This window comes from Gouania willdenowi, chromosome 22, assembly GCF_900634775.1.
Source record: "Gouania willdenowi chromosome 22, fGouWil2.1, whole genome shotgun sequence".
In the NCBI taxonomy this organism is placed as follows: domain Eukaryota; kingdom Metazoa; phylum Chordata; class Actinopteri; order Blenniiformes; family Gobiesocidae; genus Gouania; species Gouania willdenowi.
Window position 1 is genome coordinate 15194753 of NC_041065.1, and position 26904 is coordinate 15221656.

A 26904-nucleotide genomic window follows, 5' to 3' on the forward strand; every position below is an offset into this window, starting at 1 on the left:
CCGAAGACAGGAGTATCAGCGGCAGTGAGAAGAGGTTTTTGAATGGCGGTGTATTCTCGGCCCACTCTACTTAGAGTAGGTGGGGCTACCTGTTGCGGATGAATACATTTCACCAGCCAATCAGGACTGGCATAAGGAGATTGGACTTCTGAGATATGAAGTGGAGGCGTATATCTCATAGTGAGACATCGAAACTAATGTTATGAAAGAGAACCAACAATGTCCTTACAAGATTAAAAATACACCAGAGCAGAAATATTACTGGTTGATAGTGTGTGCGTCTGTGTGCGTGTACACAGAGAGGTGTGTTTGACCTTGACTCAAACGGACATATTTATCACGTTGCGGCTGGGTAGGTATATGCAACACTTGCTGTAATCTGTGTGTGTGTGTGTGTGTGTGTGTGTGTGTGTGTGTGTGTGTGTGTGTGTGTGTGTGTGTGTGTGTGTGTGTGATTGTTTTGGGTCACATAAACACGAAATGAAACCGTGTCGTAAAGTTCAGACGGGCGCCTTGATGGTGTTTTAAGGAGCTTATCACTGCAGCAGAAAGTACGTGTGTGTGTGTGTGTGTGTGTGTGTGTGTGTGTGTGTGTGTGTGTGTGTGTGTGTGTGTGTGGTAAAGTTCAGCGAGGTGGGTCGATGGCTCTTTAAAGAGCCTGTCAGCCAAAAGGAGGAGAAAGTGTGTGTTTCAGTGTGTGCCTGTATGACAGAGAGCATGCTGGGAAGGTCGGGTTTAAGTCGCTGCTCAATCGGAGGGCGAGGCACCCATCCATTATGTGACACGTGTGCGTGCTGAAAAAAAATCTGCATCAAATCCAGTGGCACAGTTTCTTATCTTCACAGTGTCGGCACCAGAGGCGGCTGCAGACTTTTTCTTTTGCAGGTGCTATCGGGTTGCTCAACTTTTCGACGAGAGTGCTCTGAGATTAAGGCTTTCCCATGCCGGTTACCAGTTTAATTTCTACTGCAACACCCGCGTGTGCGCACATATACCTGCTTCACAACATTCTGTGGTAAACACAAGGCTACCTCATATACATTCACAAGCCTACCTAAGTAAACACACCTCCGTATGAAAATATAATTCAACACACACACACAGCAAACAACAGACAAGTTTACTTTGTTTGTGCACATTTCAGCCTCATATTCAAAGATCACAAACTAATGCTGCCAGTTAAAAACACATCAACTAACAACACAGCCCTAATATGAACAAATATTGCATAGAGGTAACCACAAGAAACTAAATCACAATTTTATTACTTGTGTCATTTAGACCATTTAAAAGTTTTTTACCAATAAAACAAACCAATTCACCTACTTAAAACCATCACCCTTAATGCAAAAAAGGGATAAAAGATATTTTACTGTAAGTCAGGGTAATTTTCAAATAAAAAAAAAAAGGAAGTAAGAAATGATCAAACCAGTTCCAAGTACAATTAACATCAAACATGATCTTTCATTCACACAGTCTTTTTACTTTGTTTAACTAAAGTGGTGTGGCATTAGAAACACTTGCTACCTAACAAGGCAGCATATCAGTCTAGTGATTTCCATTTGTTTTTGAGGTACCACACTGTTGGTAAAATCCTACTTTAAGCAGTCTTTTGAACCCCTAATTTCACACAGTTTGGACAATCATATCACTTACAAGATAAAACATTACTGCTATGGTTACATTAGGCCTGGGTGATATGAACCAATATTCATACCTCTATATTTTTCCTCAAAAAAGCAATACATAAACCATTTATTTAATTTTTTTTCAACATAAGAAAAACTATGATGTGTCGAAGTCAGTGGATAAAAATGCCACAAAGACCCTTTCACTAATCACGAGCAGCACAATCGCAACAAGAAACACCTGCACAAGCTATTCATTGATTTGCAGTTATTACTTATCTGTCCTTAGAATCCGTCACAAGATAACAGAGAACACGGCATAGTATGGGTGCAAAATGTGTCGTAAACAAGACACAACATAACATGACCACTGCTTGTTGAGCCACAGCAGTGACAAGTTCAAATGTTATTTGTGTCAGAAGTCTCAAGGGGCCTTTACTAAAAAGCTGGATAAGTATATCCGTTGGCGGGCTTTACCGAAACCAAACATTCTCCGTCAGAAAGCATCTGTACTATGAAGTGGAAATAAACACGTTCACCTGAGACAGGTGCTCTGAGCCTGGTATGCTCCAGTAGAAGGGGTGGAGACTGCAGGGTCAGACCAATCACAAACAAAGAAACTGTGCAGACTTGATTCACAAATGAGGAATAATTCTTTAAGAATATGAAGAATTTAAATCCATAATTCAGACCAAAAACAACACTGTTGTTGCAGTATAAGCAGGAATGAAGGAATGCAAGAATTGGAGACTGTTAATACTTAAACTAGTGAGATTATACAATATTCATGGGAGAAAAAGACACTGATCAGATTCACTTAACTACTCTCAGCCTACATCATAAGGTGGACAATATTTGTATTGAATGAATGAATAAATGTATCGGTCTGATGTAGGTCAGTCTATCAGATAAAAATCTATACGTTTTTTATAGGATGTCATTGGGTAAATGAAAGGATTGCATTGATGCCTAAATATTATCTCTCCTGTCAGCTGTCATATCAAGAGGCAGGTCTTTCATACGCACAGATCCAAGCCAAACCAAAACCTACTCCAGACCAGGTTAGGCGTTCATCCTAAATTACCATGGTGATTTAAAACAGTAAGAAGTTATCCAGTGTCGTAGTACAGCACACACCGAACAAATCCCGGAAGATAGCGCGGTAAGAGGAAATCCAGCTTCTTAATACAGGCCCAAGATAACGTGATCACAATCCCAGCCTGAACACTAACTGGTACAAGCACTAGCTGTATCATAAACCAATCTTGGGATAAAATGATCACCAGTTGAACTGTAACATCAAGTGATGCGATAATTTAATGTGTCATAAACAAGTCACAACAGAACATGTTCACCAGTCAAACAATACCACTAACAAGAGCGCTACTTGTCCAGTTAAACCCAAACACCACCTCAGTGTGATCAAAGGTCACTTTAACGCGTTAATTGCAATTTATTAATTACAGGAAAAAATTACTTTACGCTTGGTTTTTTTGCACCTCAAACATACAGTATATACCCATAATACTGACGCACCGAGTACAATGGTAGAACCTGAGGGGAAGTCTTTGTGGGCGTTCATTTTAGTTAAAAAAAAAAAAACCGGATAGAAAGCTAAAGCCCAGTTGTGTGCAAACTGTACAAGAAAGAGTTTGTGGATCAGCGGCGCTCTCCCACCTCAATGCTAACTATGTAGCAGCTAGCACCTCAATGCTAACTATGTAGCAGCTAGTACTGACGGCGGTACTTCAGAGGCTACACTAGACCGAGTAGTCAGTTTACACTGGACAAGATGACAGGGTTCAGAGCCAAAATGAATAAATCCATGAGTGAAAAATTAACAAAGTCAGTGGATAAATGATTGTAGAGGACAGTCCACCACTATCAGTGGTAGAAGATGTGGGCGGGGCCACTACTACTAGAATCGATTGCTTGATGTTATTACAGTACTTTATTTAGTGATGAACAATGTGATTTTTGATGTGCTAATTTACAGCACTGTGATTGATGTATCTGTTTTATTTGTTATATATTATCTGAACGAGATAAAAAAGCAACATGTTTGGTGTCCAATAATTGTATTGATCAGAAAAGTGTTCATACTGTTTATGATGTGCTAACTTATAGCACTTCATATGGACCTGATGTTTTATTTCATTTGCATTTTCTAATATTTGTAGATTGACTGAAGTACACATCAATATTCCCCTGATGCTCACATACAGAGGAATGGAAATGATTCATGTCTGTTCAAAACAAACAATAAATGACTTTATAAAGCCACTTTGTTATACATAAATGTTTCGATCTGCCACAATAATGGCAGATCGAAACATTTAAATGAAAGTACCTCATGGTGATGGCATTTATCAGTAATTTTAAGGTGAGATTAAAAAAGACATTTGATGAATTAATCACAGAGCGTAATTGATTAATCACAGTATTTTTAATCTATTGATAGCACTACTTTGAGTGGTTTTGTTGACTGTGAGTCAGATCACACTGTTCACACAGTATTGGCCTAAAGGCAATAGGACAGAAACCACACACCACACCGACAGAGAATTTCTGACCAATCACAGAGCACTGTTATTTTGTTTGACATCCGAGGGAAAGACCCAGGTTTGTAGATGTGGCAGGTGTCGTTCAGCAGCCTCGGGGAGTTTCCAGTCTGGAGGTTAAAGGAGGATGAAACAAGTGATGGAGACGTTTATCGGAGGAGATGAAGACATGAGAGTGTGTGTCCCAATAATGAGGCGCTGTTGCTAATTTCCGAGCTAATATTGAGCTGTTCCACCCTGCCGCGCACAGGGCGGAGGAGGAGGGAAACATCAGTCAATCAAGAAACAGACGCGAGGAAGTCAATGTGAATGAAAAGAAGGAACAGACCTTTAGAGCGCCCTCTTTAGGCATGGAGGAACAAATACTGATTTCTTCAGTCTCAGCTACATATGGCTGGGTTGTTTTTTCATTTTTTGATTGTCAAAAAAATTTACTTGTTGCAATAATCATTTACATATGTTTAAATTTGAGTGTATTATTAAAAAAAAAAAAAATGTGTGTATATATATGTTTGAATTAAAATATCTATATTTCTATATGTATATGGTATTCACTCCTGGCGTACTATGTGATTTATTTTTTGTGCTTTTTTTGAGTGTTGGTTAGGGTGTGCGTGTGTTTGAAACTTTTATCGTACTTTATACACTCACTGAATATTCATGATGTCCTTTTAGCTTTCAGACATTTAGTCGTTAATTTGATGACGGCCGTTATCTCCTCACACACTTTCAATATTGCCAACAATTAGCACGGCGCCTACGACGAATATGCTAATGAACGTTATGGACTGGTAATGGGATTTTTATGGATATGAGCGGACACTATTAATTACTAAAGATGAATAGAAACAAGAATTAATAACGAAAGTCCCTCGTAAACAAATGCTGGGAGCTAAATTACACGCAGGCTGTCAATAACAACAAAACAGCCACAGTAAGCACGCTAATGATACTAAAATCTATCTGATGATAACATTTAGTTTCATCCTCACGTTCTTCACTGCACTAAGGTGAAGCTTTATTTCGGTAAACGACAGGATGCCAGAACAATATGACCAAAAAACTAACTAAGCAGGAGCAAGTGGTTAAAAACGTACCCAGAGTCCTCTGCTAAAGCTAACAGCAGGCTTTGTGAAATGCTAGAAAACAAAGCTAACACTAAAGGCAGAGTTTGTAGGAGACTATCAGACATTCCTTTCACTAAAAGCAAACTAACCCTCAAGTTTAGAGGTGGTTTTGAAAATCAATGTATTGTTAATTTGATTATGCATTTATATGCTTATTTTATAGCTAGCAATGCTTTGTAGACCAACGTTTCTGACCAATGTTAGACTAAAAACCAAAGTGCCAATCAATGTAAAACACTAAAATAAAGAATATGCAAACATTAACGGGCTTAGTAAAAGCAGGAACAGTTTACTTACACTAAAACAAGCTAGCAGTAAGCTAGAGAAAGGGGACCGAATTCAGTACTTTTATCGATATCGACCAAATTCCATCAGTAATACCCGGTACTGATTCAAGTAATATGAAAGCTATCCTACCATTCAGTAAGCTAATTCTAATTGCTAGCTTTAGCTGAAGTATTTGCAGCAAGTGTTTCTCTTCTTAGTAATTTCAGATTTTCACACAAGCTCTTTCCTGACGGCCCTTGGGCAGAATGCTAACGCTAACAGCAACAGCTGACTTAAAAACTGCTTATTTTGACATCAGGCTTAGTTCAAGTTAAAATTAAACTTTTCTCACACACACACACACACACACACAAACATTCTATAGTTTGTCGGGTGTTTTTCAGGCAATGTTTTTTACTTTTGATATGTTTTTTATTCCCTCCTTTAGCCTTCTTTCTCTCTCGTGCTGCCTTTTTTCTCTTGCTATTGGTTCTGGCACTCAGTCCCAGATCAGAAATATCACACACACACAGTGAGTGGTGGTGTCATCGCCATGGCGATGTCAGCAGGAGGGGCGTAATCCAAAGTGACACTTGTTCTCTGCCTTCCTTTCCCATCGCCATGGAAGCAATTATTGTGCGTGTGTGTTGGAAGCACGTTCACCTGATTGGCTGAATTGAAAGACAAGAGGAACAGAGAGCAAGCATCAAAGGAGGAATGAGGGATGGAGATTAAACAGAAGTAGAGGAGGAGGAGGAGGAGTAGAGCGGTCCCTCCTCTCTCTCTCCTCCTCGGTCTTCACAACCTGTGGTGAAGTCTTTACAGCCTCTCAACAAACATGGGTTTCGACCTCTTCAGCATGCAGCATGCAGCCATCTCAGTTGTCTTTTCTCTGAAAATTCAGTTTGTCTACTTTTCACTGATGTGTGTGTGTGTGTGTGTGTGTGTGTTTGTTTTTAAATGTTCCAAAGCAGAAATAAGAAAAGGATTTTAAGGTGGATGGACTGCAAACAACTTGTTAACGCTTCAATCATTCAGCTGTGAACAAACTGGAAGAGCCAAGGTTTGAAAACGGGTGAAGGATGAGGGAAAACTCAGAGGAATAAAAAGTATTTAGTGGCTGGGAGAGGAATCTGCTTCAAGTTCTCACTTCCTTTCTCCTCTGTTGGCGGCTCATCTGTCTTTTGTCTTTGTGTTTTCAACCTTACCTTCTTTTCCCAGACGAACTCACACTTTCTAATATCGGCACATCCATCAGGAGCGCTCTCTTATTTGTACAGTGTGTTTGTGTGCACAGATTGCCATCAGTTGCTAAGGGCCTGGAACTGCACAGAGTTGTGCGTGTGCGATGCTATCAGCAGACAGTCGGGACCTCCACGCTGAGCGGGTTCCTCCTTTGTGTTTATCGGCTTCCTCCATCTTTTCTCGTCATATTGAGCGCCGCGTGCACGTGGATCTTGCGTGAAACACTCGCTCTTCCAGGTCAGCATCGCCACATGCACAGCTGATCGCCTCCATGCATCAGCAGTGGAAATAACTTTTATTAAACTGACACTCACAATGTGTTTGTAGGTGTCCAGGTTCAACTGGTGACCGTGTTAACTAGTGACCAATCTCTAACTGTAGCTGGGTCTCCATTATAGAGTTTCATAACAAAGTATAATTAAGCATTGAATGTGTTTCCGTTGAAGGTTGTTTTGGGCAGAAGCCTCGTAACTCTCATATCGAAACGTCTAAAAATTATTTTTAGCAATATTTTAGTGTTTTTTCGAAATTCAGGCGTCTCCATTATCCAGTTTATATTGCGCTATTTAGATTTCACGCATTTCCAAGGGTAACGGAAACAAAGCTTGTGATTCAAACAGTTAGTTGAAACAGTCATGTAACCCATGTATGATCTACATGTGGGAGGATTTCATATCGGGCTGAGTTATTGTTACAATAGCAAAGTCATCAGTTAACACAGTACATGAATTGTATACATTATTTTGAACACCTCTGATTGTTTTTTCTCTGTTGGCGTTTCCTTGTTACACAAATAGTTTTCTTGTCCCTGCTCGAAAAAACAAATAAATGAAAATGAAATGAAACGAACACAGTCACCAGATGAGCCCACACAGAACACGGTAATGACTTTGTTTCATTATGTCATTGGTTTTTTTTGTCTCTCTTCTTGTTCACGACACACCGTCTGACCTAATGTGGGCGTGGTTTGTTTCGGACGGATACACTATGGTACATGACAATACATGAAACTTACATTTACCATTTTTGCTTTTCTTTTTAAAGTACTTCCTTTCAAAATAAAGTATTAAGTGCTTATTTTCACATGTGAGAAAAAAAACTCTACAAAATGTTTCATGTGCACATTTTGGAAAATCAGATACATTTTTTTTATTGCAAATTTTAACTTGTGGTATCAAAACGCGCACGCACACGCACACGCACACACACACACACACACACACACACACACACACAGCAGTATAGCAGGGATAACAAGTACCAGGGCATGGTCAGGGTCAGGTGCTAACGGAAGCGCGTGTGTGTGTGTGTGCGCGTATAGCAACAAGGTGTTGGCAAAACATCTCACACACACACACACAACCTCTGCACAGGCCTTCGAGCTCTGGAGCGATAATTAGTTTGGCAACAGAGTCAGAACAACAAGACTTGGCCTACAACAGGGAAACACACACACGCGCACACACACACACACACCTCCAGCTCTTTGTTTCTTCTTCTAAAACTGATCATTTAAAATTGGCTGAAACATGAAGAGGAACATTTGTAATATCTGGTATGTACACACACTACACACTGCGCGCGCACACAAACGAGTGCGTGATCAGAGATGCAAACATTACACAATAAAACTACATTAAATGATACAATTGGCACACAAACACAGACTTTGTGTTTAAAACACACACACCAGCTGGAGTGTGTTATCCTGCCAGCTTCTCAGGCTGTGATTGATCAAAGCAGGTTACAGCAACCTGCTGCTGACACACACGCACACGCACATACACACACAGATCTCTTGTTATGCATGCACAGTGATGAAGTCTGTCTGTGTCTTTATGGAAAGCCCGAGAAACATGTTCAAACCCCTGAGAGTTTCTGCACACCCAAAGCTTGGAGACGTTTGAACAGAGATTGGAGACACGCAAACAAGCTGCGTTTCCATTACCCTCGGAAATGCGCAAAATTTGAATAACGTAATAAACACTGGTAATGGAAACACCCAATTTTATAAAAAATGCTCAAATATCGGCTTTCATGAGGAGGTATTTCAGACGTTTCGATATCGAAATGTGTCGCAAAAGCGCCATGGAAACACTTTTTCCGCAAATACACGACACAGGACGTGAGGTACCAGGTCATATGACCACATGTCTCAAAGTAAACATGATGTGGTACGTGAAACAACAAAGGAATAAGGAGTGTTATAAGGAGGTTTGGAGCATCCGTCTTTATGCACCGAAGTCTCGCGGGATGAGATTTCACGTGAGTTGCATGGCTCCAGCCTAAAACAACGTTCAATGGAAACACGTTCAAAGCGCAATTATACTTTGTCGACATTTAGAAATATCTGTATTGGAAACCCAGCCTCAGATAGGCACACACATACACACACACACACACACAGCACTCGTACCTGTTTTAACAGGTGATCATGTGATCTTGTGACCGATTCTAAGGACAGATGTAGAAGAAACTGTGACTAAATGCATATCTTTACACAATACATAGGACAACGAAGACACACAATGTTTTAAAAAATAGACAAAAGCAGAAATTGAATACACAATATGAAAACAAAGATATGTAAAATGACTCAGAAAACCAATGAAACTGAAGCAAAAACACACTGAACTACAAAAAAACCAAAACAATAATTACTCCCGAAACACACAAAACAATAAAAAAAACACACGCAGCATCAAAAGCAAACAAAATTACTCAAAAACACACAAAACTGCAACAAAAACATCCTAAACACACAAAATGATGCCAAAAACATGAAAAACTAGAAGAACACACTCATTAGGAATACAAATATGCAACAGAACACACAAAACAACAAATGAACACAGAACAACCAAAACTGAAATACAAAAAACTAAAACAGCAGTATTTGGAGGGAATATGAAACGGTCGCTGCACAGACTGTCAGACACGGAGGAGACATTGAATGCACGTGTGTGTGTTTGTCAGTTAGTGAGGGCTGGACTGAGCGGTGAGAGCGCCGAGAGGCCGCTCGGCACTCTGGGTATTTCTCCTCCACATCTTTCAGGCTGTGCAACAGTGGGTTCATATTCCTTCCAAACACGGTCTTTGCTACGTTGCCTTGAGCAATTTTCCTGTCATTCGGTGTATTTTTGTTGCCATCTTGTGAAGATATTTTTTGGTTTATTGCATTGTTTGTGGGGTTTCAGTTTAGTTTTTTGTGTATTTTCATTGTCAGTTTGTGTGTTTTATGGAGTAATTTTGAGTGTTTTTGTTGCGGTTTTGTGAGTTTTTTTCGTCATCTTCATGTGTTTTTATGTATGTTTATTTATATTTATTTAATATATATATTTTATTATGTAATTTTTATCATAGTTTTGTGTTTTAATCATCATTATGTTGATTGTTTTGTGTGTGCTTGTACATTTGTTCTCACTCAATGCTGCTGTAGGACTGATATGTTATTAGAACAGATACCTCATACTCTTCCATAGCAGCAAGTGGCAGTAAAGAGCTGCAGTGTGAACAACACGTGCCTTTGAGAGAAGGTGTGTGTGTGTGTGTGTGTGTGTGTGTGTGTGCTGTTATACAGTAAGGATAGAAACAAAACCCACACAGGAGTGTGTGATCATGGCAGACGCACTGAAGCCTCTCACAGACTCAGGAGCCTTTCTGTCTGACCTACAGACACATTACAGCACCGCTCGGCCAGATGGACCGAGTGCGTGTGTGCGCGCGTGTGTGTCTGACACTCGTCCTTGAATGAAGAAGATGTGATGGTCAAACGGTGTGTGTGTGTGTATTGCTTTAATGAAGACATGTGTGTGATCAAGCGTGCGTGTGAGAAAGGCTGGACATCCCGTCAGCAGAGCATCTGTGATCTGAGCTCTCCGAGGGAGCTTCTCGGTTAGCCTGAACATTTCAAACACACACATGCACACACACACACACACACACACACACTAATGCTGAACGATTAACCTTAATCACATCGATATTGAGGTTTTCACTACTGCGATAACGTAACCTCAGATGCTGAGGTTTTTTCTTCCATCTCCATCATTTGAGTGATATATATGTTCATTAATCAGAATGGCCGAGAACCGCCTTCCTGGGCTGCTGGCCAATCAGAGATGGTTACAGGACACACAGTTGTCTGCGCTGCAGCGAGTCTCTGAGTGCGCTAACAGCTACACTAGGGCCCTATAAAAGCCACGTTAATGGAATCACGGAATCGACCAATAAAAACAGAATATACTGTTGAACGCGGAAATAGACAGAATCGGGTTAAAACTCCGTCACCGTGTGGGAAAGGTGGTTTTTTTTATGCATAAATGTCCTTCCCACTCTCATCCTGGCCCCTTCAAACACCACCTAAACCATCCAAAACACCGTCTAAACTTACAAAAAACTACACAAATCATCACTGACTCCTAATTCAGAGCCGACCAGTGCCCGCTTAACTTCATCGTGTCTGTAAAACTGTCCGTTTCTCGTGTAGCGCTGCTGCGCTCTGTGAAAACAGCAGCAGCTTTAATCAGTTTTACCTGATCAGAGCGTTTAAACAACATCTCATCAGAGCTACAGAAGATCTGTGGATAAAGTTGTTCTGTTGTTGTGGACGAGACCATCGATACCAGGAATTGTAGAGTCTAAAACATCGTAGAGTAATGATAACTTCTAGTACTTTAGAATATTCTGGCCCCTAGTGGTGCAATAACTGATGTTATGGTTCGCGGCTCAACTAGTCTGGGACACTTGGATGGACTATCCTTCTGTCCTATTCTGTTTGTCCTTCTGTTCACTAACCCAACCAGTGGAAGCGGATGGCTGCCACCTCTGATCCTGGTTCCGCTGGAGATTTCTTCCTATAAAATAGAGGCAGTTTTTTCATCCCATTGTCGCTAAATGTTTGTTTAAGTGGATCTCGTTGGGTTCTTTCTTTCTTACTATGGACTTTATATGACTGTTGTATTTTGCGCTATATAAATAAAGTTGAATTGAATTGAATCCTTGCATCCATTTATTTTTGTTTAATCACTGCGGTCTGGAATGATGTCATCAGGATGATTTAAATTAGGTTAATTTAAATTAAGATAATCAAAACTGAATCAATAAACCGTTGATCCCTGAGGGTAAATTGGGTGACATTAATGCCGTTCTCATACATCTTTATATGACATGAATAATTCAAAAATGAAAAGTCAGAACAATCCATGTCAGTAAATGTTAGTTAATTGTATCTTACTTATTATTTTAAATTACATTTTCATTTTTGACATACATTTTTGTTTAATTATAGTTATTTTTATTTATTAGTATTTATTTTGTTTCCTCACAGGAGTTAAAAACTAATATTTTCTGAAAAAAATTATTAATATTTCTAAAAAGTTGATGTGGAAAACACACACACACACACACACACACACACACACACACACACACACACACACACACACACACACACACACACACACACACACACACACACAGAGTGTTATTTCACACCGTTTCTTTCTCGTTTGATCTTTTCAGGTTTTTATTTTTCAAACGTGCGCCGCTTTCATTGAATTACTAGACATTTCAGGTGACCACATTTAAACTTCAGGCGGCCCCACATAGGGGTCCCGACCCCAATGTTGCAAAACACTCTTTAGGAGGAAGCTACTGAACTTTAGTGTTACGGTTTGACTGGTGATGTTATCTTCTGTGTGGTGTCGGACGCTGGGATTGTTAAAACAAGTTGGTGTAAACCAGTGGTTCCCAAACAGGGGTACGCATAACCCTAGGAGTACGGGAGTACATTACAGGAGATACTCAGAAAGATGTAACAAAAATAATAATAATAATTTCTTTTTTTTTTTTTGGTCAAATTCACCACAAACTTAAAGTACTATTGCCAAATAAAACACTATATTTTCTTGTAATTTCTTGAAACAGGATTATTTTTTAATGCTGTATAGGCCATTTTATCACACTTCTGACAATAGGAGACAATAATTAGCTACATTTTACAAAGGAGAGTATTTACTTACTATTGAAGTAATCACATAAAAGTTGTAGTTTAACTAAATTTCACTTTAAATTCCACTCGTTGTTTTGAATTTGAAGATTAAACCAATGTTCAAGACACATTTAGGGGTTTAGGACACTTCTGAAAACGCATAGGAAATTATAAAAAAGGTGATATGAAAAGGGGTACAAATGATTTGAGGAAAATGCCAAAGGGGTAGACGGGACAAAAAAGATTGGGAACCACTGGTGTAAACTATCTCCCTCCTGTGATAAACCCATTGAGCAGTAGTGAGCTTTCCTTCATAAATAATCCTGTATGTTGTGCTGTGCTTCCTTAGTGGATCGAGGAGGATTTTAGGATGGTTTAAAGTGATTTAAGCTGCAGAGGAAGTGTCTTCTGTGGTGATGAAATGCTCTACAACACGTCACGGCGCTCACAGGCAGACTGTTTTCCCCCTCCAGGGAAAACCTCACTGTTCAAACAAACGTGGGCGACGCCGCCGGAGGCGGCAGCGAGCTCCGACAGGTAAAGACGAGTAAAAGTCAAACCTCTGCAAACAAACGCTTCCCCGAACGAGGGACAGTGAACACACCACATGCTGATAATCCCAGTCACAGTCAAACAGCACCAGCTAACAAAGATTCCATCAGGACGGAGGCAAATATATAGACGAGGACTAGATGGTCAACCAAGTTGGTTTTAGGTCTTTTTCAAATCTTTTTTTTTAATTCTGTTTACATCTGTTATTAATCAGTAAAATATATTTTTAGTCCTTTAAAAAAAGGGGGAAAATGATTTAAATTTAAGTTTATATTAGGTCTGTTTTTATTCAGTTTTTATCCTGGTTTTAGTCTGTTTTAAATCTGTCCTAAGTATGTTTTAAGCCTGTTATTAGTCTGTTAAATCTTTAGTCCTTTTTAAAACAATTCTAAAAGTGTATTTAGTGTATTTTTAGTTGGTTTTATGTCTGTTTTGTTTGTTTTTGAGCTGTTATTAGTCTGTCAAATCTATTTTTGGTCTGTTTATAGTCTGTTTTAGGTCTGCTATTCATCTATGTTAAATTTATTTTTACTCGCGTCTTCTCACTTATCTGTTGTCAGTGCTTTCAGTTCAATTTTCGACTTCAATACTTGTTTTTAATCTGGTTGTGTTTTTGAGCTCATGTGTTGGCCCAGAGTATATTCCGAACAAATGAAAAACTAAACTGAAACAACAAAGGACATCGAAGCGCTTGACAAAAACAGAACTGAATCATCCGCAAACAAAGAAAAAGAAAAGGCTAGCATAAACAAAGCTCAAACCGTAAAGAATGCACACAAACAAGCATGCACACGCACACACACAGGATCCATGTGATCCATTATTAAGGTGGATCCTGGCAGACAAAGGCAGTACTGATGCTAAAATAAAGAGAATCAGAGAAAGTAGTCAAATATTAAGTTTGGTCTCTTTTTTTGATGCGAAAACCAGAAAAACCGCGGTGCTTCAAAGAGAGAGACGGATAAATTCAACACGTTACACCTCAACACAACACTGGACACAGACACAGTACGGCAGAAGAAAGTTCAAAACCAGAACGTCATTACACTGAGCACTTTCATTATTAGTATTAGTGCATGTTAATGTTCAACTGGTGATCATGTTGTTTCGTGACTGATTCTAAGGTCAGGTGTTGTGAAATTAAAAAGACATTTTAGCTTCATATGAAGTGTGTTTGTAGTGTAGCGTGAATGAACAAGTGCTTTAGTTTTATGTATCATGTAATGTGTCAGCAGTTGTAATGACGACCAGTTGAAGTGAAACACCAAGAGCTATAAGTAGCTAATGTCACAGCGCAAATCAAACTTTATTCCATTTCTTTTTTTTTGTTTTTTTTTTCATATCGAGTGAAAAAAATTAATTCCCTCCAGACCTTGAACATTATGTTCCGCCCCCTGCCTCATAACTGGCCACTGATTGGACAACATTTTCATTTTTATTATGAACATTTTAAGCATTTTAGTCATAAATTTAGTCAAAGGAATTAGTTGACAAAAAAGACAATAGATTATTTTAAAAATAAATTTCTAGGTAGTTTTGATTAAAAAACAAAAATCATTTACAAAAACATGTCTTTAATTGGTTTTAAAAGTAACAAAGGGGATTTTTTTCAATTATTAATATTATTGGCTATAAAATGTTTCAGAGTATTCATTCCCTTTATTTATTGCCTTGTTGGAGGTTTGTTGATACAATCTTGTGCATACTTACAATTTAACACAAGAACAAATTTGTTTCTGATTAAAAGCAGGAAATTAAAGAAAAAATATAATATTTCAATATTACAAATTGTACAAATAATACACAATATTTATTATTGCATATTTAATCATATTAATTGAATATATTATATTCACATATTTCATTATCATAATCATTCAGTACATATATTATATAATTAGGTACACTGTTATACAATTACTATTATATATGTATTTTATTATAATAATTATAATGAAAATATATAGGGATTTATTTCTCACGTTTAATTTCTTATGTTTTATGTGTATTGATATGATCATAATGATTATGTTACAATATTTACCTCAGCTTTGATTTCTGCATCATTTTCCTGGTCGTGTTGATTTTACGTTTAAAGGCCATTTATTAAAATTTCATTTCAAGGTTTTGTGTGGCGTTGTGTTAGTGGAGTCATGATTCTCCGTCTGCGATCATAAAAGCGGCGTTCGTGGTGTTACATGTTAATCTTCTTGTTCCTCGGAGCACAGTCACATTTTACACACAGCGTGTGAGCGACGCTAAGCTCGTCCCTAAATGAGCCATTAGCTGTCGACTCCTTTCAGCTCCCCGCCTCAAATCCCTTCTTTATTCTCCAGAGCTGTAATCCACACACACACCCACACACACACACACACGCACACACACAACGCTCCCAGCCGCGCTTTCCAGAGTCAAATCCAAAAAGAGACAGAGGAGGGACAAATAGCAACCGAGAAGACACGCACATGCACACACACACACACACACACACACACACACACACACACACACACACACACACACACACACACACACACACACACACACACACACACACACACACACACACACACACACACACACACACACACACACACACACACACACACACACACGGCTCAGTAAGACAGTGTGAACCCATAAAATGACATGATAAAGCCCCGCCCCTTTACCCTTTAACTTAATACATGGAAAGCAAAGAGGAGTTTCACAAACAACAACAAAACTCCACTAATGACAACAAAAACATAAAAATTATCCCCACAAAAGGATTCTGTCTACATGTTTGGAAGGAAATGTGAATTGGCCAGTGCACAGACTGTCTTTAAAAAAAGCCACAATTATTAAGCCTGAAGGTCAAATTGAGTAGCATAGCTTAATTAAGTAGCATAAAAACTATTTCCGGTCTGTCAATTTTACTTTAGGAAGCTCTTTATTAATTAACATACTAAATATTTGGGCCTCACAGCAAGAATGCCATGGGTTCAAGCCCTGGGGTGGACACTTGGGTCCTTATTGTGTGGAGTTTACATGTTCTCCCCGTGCTTGCATGGATTTTCTCCAGGTCCTCTGGCTTCCTCTCACAATATGTGTGTGTGTGTGTGTTGTGTGTGTGTGTGTGTGTGTGTGTGTGTGTGTGTGTGTGTGTGTGTGTGTGTGTGTGTGTGTGTGTGTGTGTGTGGCCCTGTGATGGACTGGCGCCCTGTACCCGCCTAGCGCCCAATGAGCGCTGGCCCAATAATAAGTTTAATTAATTTAAGTAAAGTAAGTATAAAGCTGAAAAAACTAAGCAAAGGTAGACATCATCAAAATGGTCATTATAGATGTATCTCCAAAAGACAGTAGTATAGAGTGCACGTGTGCTGATTGTTGGACCGCTTTCAAAAATTAATTTATCACAAGATTTTAGATGAACTTATCTTGACAGTACCCTGAACTAATGCATAAATATAACTCATTTTGGGTTAACGACTAATCAACTTAGCTTAGCTTAATTCAACCAAATTTAACTTAATATATTAATTGTGTGTATTTAGCTTTACTTATGCTAACTTGGTTAATTTCAACCCCAAACTGACCCATTAAACGTTCACAATACATTTAGCATGGGTAAACTACAACTCTGAATTAGTTTAACCCAACTTATTCAGTCAGATGCTGTTAGTATTATCTTTATTAAACCCAATATCATTAATATTCATTTATGTTGGAAACTACCGCTAGCAATAGCTTCTTTACTCGTTTCTGATCATCAATTATAATTAAAGGCTTAAAAATTAGCAGCACAGGCTATCAAAACACACAACACTAGCACTCACAAATGAGCCACCGCTAACCTAACACAAAACAGTTCAACTTAATTGGACACAATGCTGAATTAATCTATACTTTAAATCCATTTCTTGATATCACAATAGCCACCAAGCGCTCATGTTAAACAGACACTATTAGCTTTTAGCCTTTCTTACCGTGTCCGAACAGTAACATTATTCAGAGGCTAAATACTAGCAACACATACTATTAAAAAAAAAAAAAAACGCGCGCATACACACACGCACACACAACAAACGTTACCATGGCGACGAGGTATGCTGCTGGCCGGCCAGGTGAAGCGTCTTTGGCCGGGCGGCGGAGCAGCTGCCCGCATTGGCCGGCCGCTCCCAGTAGGGGTCACTGTGAAACACACAAAACAAGACGTAAAGGATACGTGACACAAAGAGGAGAAGGAGAGGAGGAGAGATCAGGGAGGAATCAAGACGAACATAAGTTGGTGTGAGATGGGAAATGATTGGTCATCTCTAACTCAGCAGGAGCTTCAAACACCTTCACTCACAGAGTGTGATTTAAATTCTCACGTTTGATGTTTTTGATTTTGGTTAGTCAGTAACAAGAAGAAGCGCTCCAAAATCCAGTTGTTCTAAATATTCACGTAAACCAGGGCTCTGTTTCCAAAGAAGGCCACATATGAAAAAAATGTGAAGGGGCAGGCTGCAGTGTGTGTGTGTGTGTAAGAGTGTATGCGTGTGTGTGCATGTGTATTTGCCTCTAGTGAGGTCAAGGTTTCTGTTTTGAAGGTATTTTGCTTTAATTTCATGTGATCAGCTGTTGGTCTTTCCATGAACATTTGGGGTTTTTTCATTCTCCCTCTCTGTCATTCTCATGCCAGTGATCTGGCCCAGTTTTGATCCGCGCCCCTTATGTTCACACCTTGGCCGTTTGCTTTCACTGGACACGCCTGGAGGAGCAGGCAGAGCATCAGGTAGAGGAAGGCCAAATGGTCACTGACGAGGAGGAGGAGCTCCAAGACAACACGACAGAAGTAGCGCTCAGAGAAAGAATAAAAACTCTCAGCTCTGAGGAAGGCCCTGCTAAACACCTGGCTAACACCATAACTACTGTGAAGCACGGCAGAAGAAGCATCATGCTGTGGGGTCATTGTTGTCTGAAAATATGCTTCTATGTTTTCATAATTTTTCATATTTCTTAAGTTTATAAGTATTCATCTGTATTTCTTAAGGCTTGTTTACATATTTGTATGTGTGTGTAAAGTTGTTCACAAACATTAATCTGTATTGAATTTGGCGACCGTGGCTCAGGGAGTAGTGGGTCGTCTTCTGCTCGACAGGTTAAGCGTTCGATCCCAGTACCTGACTATGTGTCGAAGTGTCCTTGGGCAAGACACTGAACCCTAAGTTGCTCCCAGTGGTCGACTAGCGCCTTGCATGGCAGTCCTGTCCCACTGGTGTGTGAATGTGAGAGTGATTGGGTGAATGAGCTGATGTGTAAAGCGCTTTGAGACTGCTTCAGTGTGGTTATAAAGCGCTATATAAAATCAAGTCCATTTACCAAATCAAGTCCATTTGTATTTGTTTGCTTTTATTTAAGTTTTTCAAGGTTTTTACAGACGTTTACACATTATTCTTTGTTCATTAAAGCTTATTTGCAAATGTTTGATGGTGTTGACGCATGTACAGTTATTTATCTTAAGGGTTTATTATGTTTTATTGGCAGTTTTGATAGTTAATCTGTATCCATTTACAGGTATTACTGAGTGTAAAGAGATTCTAGAGAAATCTATCTGGAATCTGTGTTTACAGGTGTTTAACTGTGTTTGTTGGTCTTTGTTTACAGGTAACCTATTGCTGGCGGTTTACTGGCCCGCTGCATCAGTAGATGCGGTACCTGCATGCTTCTGCCTTTTAAATTTCTCTCATAAATAAATCCATGAGCTGTCACTTTGTTTTTCCATCATCCGGGAGCTAAACTCGTCCGACTGGGACCCAACAGGCGGGGAAAGCAAGCTGGAGTCAAACGGGCGACAAACGTCTGGCCACAGACGAGCCGTCAGAGCTCACGCCGCCTGAGATTTCTCAGCCGGAGCTGCTGAACATTAACCGCTCGCTGCAGCACTCCATAAAAACCACTGACACCGTCCGTGGACAATTGTAAAACACGGTCGCTGCTGTCAGAGGGCGAAACACGGCAGCAGGCTTTCAAATTACTGCTGCACGTCCACAGATTGTATTACTCTTAGATTTGATCTGTCGATGCATGACCAGGAGGCGAACTGTGCCTCGGGCTGAAAATACATCCACAGAGTGCAGAGCATGGAGACAATCAGACAGCAGACAGACCCGAACTGCCGTTTCACCACCGAGGTTCAACAACCTCACCCAGGAACTCAAACACAGAGCGAGAAATCAGAGTTAATGTATCTATCAGCAGTCACAAGCCAATAATTAGACTGACCCACTCAGTGATGATCCAGTCATTAGACGGACCCACGCAGTGCTGACCCAGTCATTAGACTGACCCACCCAGTGCTGACCCAGTCATTAGTCTGACCCACCCAGTGCTGACCCAGCCATTAGACTGACCCACCCAGTGCTGACCCAGCCATTAGACTGACCCACCCAGTGCTGATCTTGATGAACAGGTGATTAGACCGACCCATGCTGATCTGTTTACATTACAATGTTTTATTGCTGCTTGTTTAAATTTCTGCTGGGTCATGTTTCCTTTAGGGTGAGTCAGCGTTTCTGCGAGTTAAGACGTTTGCTGTGGTTGGAGCAGAAAGAGATGATGGTGCGTTGCCCTTCATCACACTTAGCGTAGCGAGCAAATGGAGCGTCATCCATTTCATATGACAGAACCCATTACAGCGTCGTGCACCGCTCCGCAGCGCGGCGGTGGATTTATTCTTGTTATTTACTGATAATGTGTGCGAGCTAAAGCGAGCCACATTTTTCCCCAACGCTCAGGCCGATGATTAACCTGAGAACGGCCGGCGGGCGCAAATTCAAACACATTGGAGACAAACCGTGACTCCTGCTTAGCTAACGCAAAGAGTCGCTCTAAGACGGGAATAAAGATAAAAAAAGACAGGTTGCTTTTTCTGACTCAAGTTTTAAGATGACAGACAATTACAACCAATCATCAACTACTAAAATACAAATTTAAAAACTAGATGAAATGAAAGGCACAAAAAGTTTTTTTTTTAATTATTATATTTGAGTAAAATTAAAATTAAAAAATTAAGAAAATCTGACTCTCCAAATGATTATTAGATATAATACGTCCAAAATTCAGTATACCCGTTGCCATTTACTGTCTGTAAATAAGCATTCCCCTTTAACAATAAAAACTATTACGTTTTTTATTATTTGACAGAAGAGGTAAAAACCATGCAACACAATTTGCAACATGGCACACAACAACATACACATGACAACATGTTACACAACATAAGACAACACAATAGGCAGCATGACACACAGCATGATACACGACAACACAATACAATACACGACATGACAATATACACAACAATACAGAATATGTCACAACAACACACAACAAATCACAAAACAATGTAAAAATGAAGTAATATGAAACAGCCACTGCACAGCCACTGTGTTTCTTTTGTGGATCAGACTCATTAGTCCAGAACATTCTCAAATATTGGAATGGATTCAGGTCTGGGAGTTTATAGTCAAAATAGCTCAGACTATAAGAGCTCCATGGTCTCCTTTATTTCATAGACTTGTCTTTCACTCTGACTGTAACAAAGGATGTGATTCCACATACGAAACAGAGGGAGAGCAAGGGTTAACACTGGGACACAGATCGAGGTGGGGACGCGTGTTAGAGCCGCTTGCTGTGCCTTTGATGTTGGAGATTCCTCACCGACACGAGTGGGCATGTTGGAGGGCAGATGAGAGAAATCAAGCGCTCCACATGTGTGGACCAAAGGTCAATTAAAAAAATTCAGACACGGAACGACAAAGAGAGACAGAAAGACACGGACAGGAGATGGAGGAAAGCATACCAACATGAGCATTTACTAAACTTATAGTTTAAATGTGGTTATACACCATAATTACACTCAGTTCAGTCTGTTTGCACATCGACAAGTTTGTGCTTCCAAGACTTTATTTAAGACATATCACAGTGTTTTTACATGTCCAGGTGTTTGCATGTGTCCAGGTGTTATTACATGTGCCCAGGTGTTAGCACATGTGCCCAGGTGTTATTACATGTGTCAAGGTGTTATTACATGTGCCCAGGTGTTAGCACATGTGCCCAGGTGTTAGCACATGTGCCCAGGTGTTAGCACATGTGCCCAGGTGTTATTACATGTCTCCACTGTCCAGGTGTCCTTAGATTTCCATGTGTTATTACATGTGTCCATGTGTCATTACATGTGTCCATGTGTTATTACATGTGTCCATGTGTTATTACATGTGTCCATGTGTCATTACATGTGTCCATGTGTTATTACATGTGTCCATGTGTTATTACATGTGTCCATGTGTTATTACATGTGTCCATGTGTTATTACATTTGTCCAGGTGTTATTACATGTGTGCACTCTCCATGTGTCTTTAGATTTCCAGGTGTTTGCATGTGTCCAGGTGTTTGCATGTGTCCAGGTGTTTGCATGTGTCCAGGTGTTTGCATGTGTCCAGGTGTTTGCATGTGTCCAGGTGTTTGCATGTGTCCAGGTATTTGCATGTGTCCAGGTATTATTACATGTGTCCAGGTATTATTACATGTGTCCAGGTGTTTAATAAGAACCCATCCCAGTGTAATTACATCTAATTTCCTTTTGTGAGCCTTTATTCAACCGAAATATTTTTATTGCTTTAACCAAATGCAGGAAGTGACATTCTAGAAGTCATGTTTTGAATTATTTTTGTTACTTTCAAAAATTTGCATACAAAAATCTCCTTTTGTAAATCTTCGTAAAACGAAAAGACAACATTTTTTTTAATGTGAGATGTGCTGATATATTTTCCTTTTTCAATTTATAGACACAAAGAAAACCAAAAAATCCCACATTGACACTTAAACCAGACATCCCAGTAGGACACAGCAAACCAGTGTCTGCGTGTGCATGCGTGTGTTTACAAGGTTTGTCCACGGGCATATACACAATCCCCGCTGATCTCTCTGTGACGCAAACACACACAGACTCACACACAGAGCAGGTGTGTTAAATGGGAAATCAAACAACTACAGACTGAAAGGACTGGTAGGGTATAGAGCCACACACAGGAACCCTGACCCAAAAACAGATACGGAAAAGATTCTTACAAACTAAATCAAATGGACTCAAAATAAAACCAATTCTATCAAGAAACTCTGGTGGGGTTTTCAGACCTTTCAACTAACACACAGTGACCCTCCCTCCCTACATCAATGAACAACTACATCTAAGTATGAATGGTTTGTGCTGGTATCGGATTGGGTTGATATTGGCCAACACTCAAGGCTGTGATATTGTTATCGTATCGAAAATGAAATAAATTGGATCGGGACACCACTTGTGCATGTGTTTGCTTGAATTTTTCGTCTCTCTGAAGAAACTGATTTGGACGAAGAAAGCCCTCTCCGAATGTCCTCGCTCTTTTTAAAGCAAGTTTGAGTTTCCCTGCCCTTCAACTCAAACTTCTCTTGCTCGCTCAGATCTCCTCTTCCTACGCATTTGCCCCCAAACTTCAGTCCCAGATTTATTTCCCTTTCCACACGTCGACGCCAGGGTTTCTAACTTTCTCCTTGACTCTGAAGGATGTCGAGACGTAGAGATAAAAACGGAGAGGATAACAAACGGCAGAATAAGAGAGGAGACACTACAGAAGTCTCTCTTTGACTCCTTCGTCCTGTAGATTGACTCTGGCGGAAGAAAAGATGAATGGATGAAGGTGAAGATACAACAATACATCCTCTCTCATCTGCATCTCTCTCCTCCAATCACAGCACTCTGTGTGTCTCCCTGATTGGTCAGACGTGAAGGGCATGGCGACCGCCAGCGACGTCTGGGTAAAATATTAACGAGGTTGCTGGATTTGTCATTGCTCAGCGCGCACGGCCGTTAACAGTCCTCACTGATCGTCTCCACCTGTTTTTATCAGCAGCGTTCAAAGTAGTTGGAGCCGTTATCAGAGGACGTTAGCGCTACATGTTAGCATCTCCAGAACAAACTCCAAACTCAATTGACAGCATCCACGTCCTTACTTAGACATTATCCTTAACAATAGACACGATAAACAAGGCCTGATTGTGACAGTAATCACTGTATCTGTGAGGACTGCTCGGTAACCATGGCGGCACTCTCCACCAATGAAAGAGTCCCATTCCACCTGTGTTCTACAGGCTAATAAATGACCAACGTCATTGCTATGGAAAAAACAACAATGACTGACAGTATCCAACTGTTTTTTTTAGTGTTGTTTATTGTTGTTTTGCATAAGACACATACAAATAACTGTTTTACATATTGTTTTATGTTGATTGGGCAGCAATCAGTTCAAATTTAGTTCATGTGTTTTACTTGTTCTAGGTTGAGTTTTGTTATTTTCATTGTTTCGTGCTGTTTTTCAGGGGTCGTTAAATTGTTTTTATGATACATAACTGTTTTAGGAAGCATTTTCTTGTTTTGCAAAATTTTCAAGATGTTATTAATGAGTCATGGTTGTTTTGTGTTGGTTTTTCGGTAGTGTTGTAAATGTTTTGTGGTATTATTTAAGATGTATAGCATTTTTTAAAGTTTCATTGGTTGCTTCATGCTGTTTTTCTCACGTTTAGTTCATTTTTTGGCCGTTTTTGGTTGTTTCGTGTTGATTGTTCCCTTGTTCTATACGTTGTGTGTGTTTGTGTGGTTGGTGGCTTTGTTCTGTTTCTTTTTCCATGTTTGGTCGGCAACCATGGTGATAGTCCCGATCAATGGAAGATTTCAATTTCCACCACAGCATCCTACAATTAGTGTTGCTACGGAGACAACAATGACTGCCCTCGCTGTGCTTCTTCATAAAGCGGGCGCTCTTGCTGCACGTTTTCATGTCTTCATGTCATTTTAATTATTATTTTGATTATTATTTAGTGTTTCTCTTCAATGACAGGGTATATTTGAATGTTTTTGGTTGTGATTTCTATTCAAGTGCATTTTATAATGGCAAAAAAAATTAATTTATTGTTTTTTGTTTATTTCATTTATTTAGGATGTTGAAAATTCATATTTATACTTCAATGGCAATAAATACTCGGGAGAAATAAAATCGTATTACATTTGAAAGGGTGTACTTGTATTATGATATATTATCATTACATTAGTGGCTAATTTCGACAAAAAAAAAAAAAAAAAAATCAATAATTTCTTTTATCAAAAAATTGTGGGACAATATATTGTCCAGGTCTATTTTCATTCTTATGGACTTTTCCAAAGATAAAGCGTTGCCTTCTCTCAAACATGAAATATTGTTCGGAAGCTTTCTTATTACTTTCCACGATAAAAGCTTACACGGATGTTTTAACGCACAGACTAGGAAGCGAAACATCCTCTTAAGACCTCTTAACTGACCTATACGTTAAAATTATCTTGGGGGATAAATTTAAATGATTTTGACATCGCTTTTCAGATTTCTGCACTACAGTAGCTCTTTAAACATCTCTCTTGAAATGCAAAGTCAAAGAATGACCAGTGCAGATTTCTAAGCAGTCGTGCGTGTGTGCGTGCATGTGTGTGCGTGCGTGTGTGTGCGTGTAATGCAGCTCTATTCTTCAGCCAAAGCTCCTCATCCTCTCCATTTCCACTCCGACACACTGTGAGTGTGAATGTCAAAGAGCTGCATGAGGCTGTGCTGTCAGTCAGCCTGAGTGTGCGTGAGAGAGAGAGAGAGAGAGAGAGAGAGAGAGAGAGAGAGTATTGTGAGCTGCCAGAGGATCTGTGAGAACAGTGGTGTGTGACAGAGAGATTTAAAGCCCAGAGAGAAGACGAGAAATAAAAAAGGAGAGATTTGGAGGCCGGAGAGAGAGGTGTGTGTGCGTGTGTGTGTGTGTGTGTGTGTGTGTGTGTGTGTGTGTGTGTGTGTGTGTGTGTGTGTGTGTTAGGCTGGATTCGAGGGATCAGACCAAAACTAAACTCCTCTTTCTGTCTTCCTCTCGTTACTTTTCAGGTTATTTCAGTCAACACAGGTCGTTATACTCAGAAACTAGTCACAAGCGAACATAATCACTAGTCAAACCATAACACTAACAGGCTTGACCTCTCAATGTGTCAAATTTGTCACAAGAACACATGATCACCAGTTAGGTGGACGACATATTGTGTGACAAGTACTGCATATCATGATATTAAAATGACACAAAATTGTTGAGGCTATGAGTGATATTGTGTGTGTGTGTGTGTGTGTGTGTGTGTGTGTGTGTGTGTGTGTGTGTGTGTGTGTGTGTGTGTGTGTATACAAAAGTACACATTCTATTATACACCAGGTTGCTATAGTTTGCTTTTATTTCTCCCACTTCTACCAGTTGATCTGTAGCAGCAACTGGTAAGAGTAATCAATGTGTCAGTTACTAGTCACAAAATAATTACTAATTGAACCGTAACACCCACTGGTATTAGCACTCAGTATGTCAGAAACTGTAACAAGCTAATACAAGGGCTAATTGTGCCAAAAACTAGTCACAATGTAACATGACTACTATTTAAACTGTGATCATGCCCCTGGTTCCTCTGTTCTGTGCTGTAGGTGAAGCAGTTAAAGGGATAGTAAAATGGCCTCATCTACAGATGGTGGAGATGCTGCTCCTCAGTTGCTGTCAGAGAAAGACATTTTACAACAAAATGCCAACAAAGAAAAACACAAATTAAGAGAAGAGATGAATTGCCTTTCTAACGAGCTAATAAAGAATGGCCCAAATCCTCCACATCTCCTCTTAGCCGCAGACAGAGGGTTGGTCTCAGTTCTGGTGCTCTTAGATTTCAGTACAGCCTTCAATACAGTGGATTTACTGCTGCAGAGACTGGAAAGTGTTTTTGGGATTAAAGACACGGCGCTAGGTTGGTTTAAATCCTACTTATCAGAAAGAACCCACTTTGTTCACATTAATAATCTCTTCTCAGCGCACGCCAGCGTTAATCATGGAGTTCCACAAGGTTCAGTTTTGGGACCGATACTCTTTACATTACATATGCTTCCACTAGATAACATCATCAGAGAACATAACATAAATTTCCATTCCTATGCCGATGATACACAGTTTTATTTGTCAATGAAATCAGATGAAACTCAGTTATTAAAACTCCAGGCTTTTCTTTAAGACATCACATCCTGGGTGAGCTGTAACTTTCTCCTTAACCAAGATAAAACTGAAGTGATTTTATTTGGTCCAAAACACCTCAGAGAAATTATCAGAGCAAATAGCATCTCTGGATGGTATTAATCTGTCACCCAGCACCACAGTAAAAAACGTAGGCATTATCTTTGATACTGACTTATCCTTTAACTCTCATATTAAACAAATATCAACGACAGCCTTCTTCCACCTCCGTAATATCTCTAAAATCAGGAATATATTAGCCCAGAATGATGCTGAAAAACTAATTTGTTACATCTAGACTAGATAATTGTAACTTTCTACTCTCAGGATGTCTCAATAACTCACTAAAAAGTCTCAGACTCAGCCAGAATACTAACAGGAACTAACAGGAGGGAGCATTTTTCTAAAGTACTGGCTTCCCTTCATTGGCT

At 39.6% G+C, this 26904-nt stretch overlaps 1 protein-coding gene across 3 annotated transcripts in view; it reads right to left on the reverse strand.

Moving 5' to 3' along the window:
• npas3 (neuronal PAS domain protein 3) overlaps positions 1–26904 on the reverse strand; it is a 185365-nt gene that overhangs the window by 112760 nt on the left and 45701 nt on the right. For 2 of the 3 annotated variants that reach the window (XM_028437754.1, XM_028437755.1), the window contains exon 2: positions 17447–17545. The exons of the other annotated variant lie outside the window; for it this stretch is intronic. In XM_028437754.1, coding sequence (XP_028293555.1) covers positions 17447–17545 — 99 coding nt within the window. The remainder of the gene's footprint in view (positions 1–17446; positions 17546–26904) is intronic. 3 annotated transcript variants of the gene reach the window in all.